Source organism: Plectrocnemia conspersa, unplaced genomic scaffold, assembly GCF_051122295.1.
Source record: "Plectrocnemia conspersa isolate PC_06_02 unplaced genomic scaffold, ASM5112229v1 ptg000014l, whole genome shotgun sequence".
Taxonomy (NCBI): domain Eukaryota; kingdom Metazoa; phylum Arthropoda; class Insecta; order Trichoptera; family Polycentropodidae; genus Plectrocnemia; species Plectrocnemia conspersa.
Window position 1 is genome coordinate 8800428 of NW_028277178.1, and position 3776 is coordinate 8804203.

General features: G+C 30.6%; 1 protein-coding gene across 1 annotated transcript in view; it reads right to left on the reverse strand.

Annotated features, from left to right (window-relative positions):
- LOC148226118 (uncharacterized) overlaps positions 1-3129 on the reverse strand; it is a 35978-nt gene extending 32849 nt beyond the window's left edge. Inside the window, exons 1-2 of the mRNA XM_088204105.1 lie at positions 2904-3129; positions 803-930 (exon numbers count right to left, since the gene is read on the reverse strand). Of these exons, the coding sequence (XP_088060231.1) occupies positions 803-930; positions 2904-2994 (219 nt within the window). The 5' untranslated portion in view covers positions 2995-3129. The remainder of the gene's footprint in view (positions 1-802; positions 931-2903) is intronic.
- Between the last annotated feature and the right edge of the window lie 647 nt (positions 3130-3776).

Here is a 3776-nt window from a genome sequence, read left to right on the forward strand (position 1 = left end):
AACTAGTTTTTAAATATAAATTTCAATATTAGAAGAAAATATTTATATAAATTGACAATATGAATTTAGAATATTTAATATGTTTTATTATTATATGATACCATTATGTCAGTGTATAATAATTTCATTATTTTTATACATTTATATAGTTAGTAATATACTAAATAGAATGTAAAAAAAAACAATATTTATACCTATGTATGCATATGAATCGAAGAGCGTAACGAAAATAAAATAAAATAAAAATTGAATGTGTAATTATCTTTATTGAATAAATAAAAAATACATAAAATAAAATAAAAACAATAACATAAATAAATACAATAAAAAAATCACAACAAAACAGTAATATTATTTTGCAATGAAGCTCATTTCTATATAAATTATTAAGATAGCTAATATTTAAAAATCAAAAATGTAAATATTAAAAGAATAATCAATGAACTTAAAACTTTTTGCCACTTTTTAAACGCAAAAAAATAATTCTTAATATCACATGAGTTTTTTAAATATTTCTACATAAATATTTCATGTAATTCTTATTCACTTTTTCTATAAAATTCTATAATTTCTATATTCAAAACGAATATACCTAATTTTCTACTTTACAATAGAGATAATGTTGATTATAAAATATTTAAAAAAAAACACCTTCACTGTGATATTGATACTCCATGACCATCAATATGAATTTTATTAAATAATTCTAACCTAATGCCTAAATATGATTTATTACGTCTGATGTAAATAGTAATTGCAAAATTAGTGGCAAACATTTTTTTATTTATGTCTAACAACTTACCTCTACTTTGGCGCTGTTTTGGAATATAGTCTGAGCTTTGTGCGATAGTTGTGCAAAACACGAGCTGAGTGCTGCCATCTTTTGCCGGACAGCGTACGCGACTTCCGGATCGTCTGCATCGATTTCGCCTGCAAATATAAAAAATTAAGAATAACAATAAAGGAAATTTCGAATATTTTCCTAGAATTCTGCACACATATAATACTCAAATCTTTATTAAAAAAATCATCTATACATATATTTATATACAAACACTCTGTTCCCTAGATTATATAAAGATCCATGTAAATTATTGGACAAATTGTGGTCTAATAATATTGATTATGTAAGTATATGCATTTTACATTTATGTTGTTATAAATGTACACTTTTTGTAGTTCTAAGTGTTACAAATTTAATTGTGAGTGTATGTAATTAGTCATATTACTAAAAAAAACTTGTTAATTATGTAAAGTCTGTGTATTTTTAAATATGTTTCAAAACTTTTGATTATTTTACCTTAGATTTTACACTTTGTCTGACCTATCTATTACATATTATATTGAATAAGCATATGAAACTCCCTTTGATTTTAAAGTAGTGAGTCAATGAAAAGCATAAAATTGTAGTACAGGTTCGAAACACCGCTTTATTATCCAATAAATTAGTAGTAATATATATTGCATTATTATACCGCCTGCAATAATAAATTACAATTATTTAAAAATTATTCTCTGTTATTAACTATTTTCTCCAACAAGTCTAGTAGTGTTGCATGTGCGCAAATGTAGCGTTATTTCAAATATAAATAATGTGCAAAATGCAATACATTCATAAGTAATCTTTAATGTACATATTTCCCCCGCATATTTCGTTCCTCAAATTAAATCGGGAAAATCCCCAAAAGTAAAAGATAAAACGCCAAAGTAGAAAATACATTGAAAGAACCAGCAGAATATTGTTTAGGTTTTTAAAAATGCAAATGAATACTTCAACTTGTTTGATTGGGCTTGCAACATTGTCACATGTCAATACAGCAAGCCAAATGTGCTCTCTCCGCTTTGTCGTTATTCCCGCTTCATTTATCGCTCTGAATATCTTCACGTCCTACATACATTTATATACTTGTCGAGTTATTCATGGGGTGTTCAGTATTCTGACCAACACTCTGCATCTAACCTGTCCAACAGTTTTGATGCGAGCGAGAAGATTGTAGTGCAGTGTTTTATATTTAATTAAATGACTATTATTAAAATATAATTCTTGTTTTTCTTCTGAAATTAGATTAATTTTTTCTCTAAATTAATAAATAAACATTACCATTTAATATTATTTTTTATTAACGAATAAAAGTTCAGAATGACGATGCACATTTGTTACGAAAAGTAGTCCATTGCAGCAGTTGAAGGCACTGTGAAGAAAATAGCATCAGTCTTGCAGTTTCACAATGTGCTTATAAGGTGGGTACAAAATTAGAAGAACGACAGACACTATTAGTGCTGTTGTTTGAAGTAACAATAAAAAAAAAACAAAAAATTCACTATTCCAACTATGCGGGAAAAATGATATATGTTTTATACAATTCACTCTCATTTCAGTAAACTAATATTATGAACAATTAATTTTTGAATTGTGACATCCAAACTTGCAAATAAAATACACCAACAAAAAAAGCAAGACCCGCTGATTGCACAAACACTTTGGACATAAAAAATCAACTCCAACCAGTCGGAGTAAAGCACAAATAATCGGGCATTTGGCAATCTTATATATAATATGATTCGAACAGCCGGGAGTTTATTGAACTCTATGACGAGACTATTTAAAGAATAGTGTAAATTCAATAAATATTCGCAAAAAATAAAAATTTGTTCACTCTCGATTGTCAGTTCATCAATTATACATCAAGTCCGTTGATGACAAATGCGTTTTTACTTTTCCAATTTTGAGCATATCCAGTGTAATTAAATATTTTTACAGGTCTTTGTCTTTTGTTCTCGATATGAAACGGTCGCCGCCGACGGGTCTTTAGATTTAAGATTTGATCGAACCGACCTTATCACGATCAGATTTCAAGATATTCATGGATGAAACGAAAGAGAAAAGGGCCGTGAAGGTTTACCAATGGCGGTGTCCAGGCGCACGTAGGCCGTATCGAACTCCTGCTCCAAGAGCTCGAGCCATCGGAAGGCCGCACCCGCCACCACCGACATCGCGCTGCGCCCCTCGCGTTCCTACGTGCGGAAATGTCAGCGCCTCGAGGAGCGACACCGCCCGACCGCTGACCGCTTACGACCACTGCCAACGATCGGTCGCCCTTTTCGCTCTTGGCCGTAACACCAACAAACGCGAACAATCGAATAAAATCATTCTTGCCATTACTTTTAAATCAAATTCAAAGATCCTCTGAGTGCTTCTTTTTCCAAGCTCATTTACAAAATTGCTCAACATCAGCTACAAAAGCATGTCTAATTTTTTATTATACTCTACTGTAAGCTGACTTTACATATTGAGGCAGATATTAGAAAAAGCTTCAAAATTCCAGATTACCATTTTTTACATATTTGTTGACTTTAAATCGGACAGGAATAAGTTTTATATGGCGATGCCAGAATTCTAAACACCCTAAAAAATTATCAAACTCACCATGTTGGTAATAAACAATGTGACTTGCAATGTTCACATCCAAAATAAACTCTAGAATGACTTTAAAACCAGCAACTTACTAATGCAGGAGTCGGCAATGTGTGCTCGCGAAGCAATTTTAAAGTGCCCGCCGTTTAAATATTAAAATCTAAAATTCTAAATCTTATTTTAGACACAGATTGAGCCGCAGCACTAATGTTTTATTGAAATATTAAGGTTGTTTACATAGTTTACAAAGTACGGGGCGCGCGTCCGAATCGCCTGAAGATTGCTAGTCGATTTATAGAAATCATCATATTGATTCTATGATAAGTATGGTAAATACATTTTTAAACTAAATTAGCGCTCT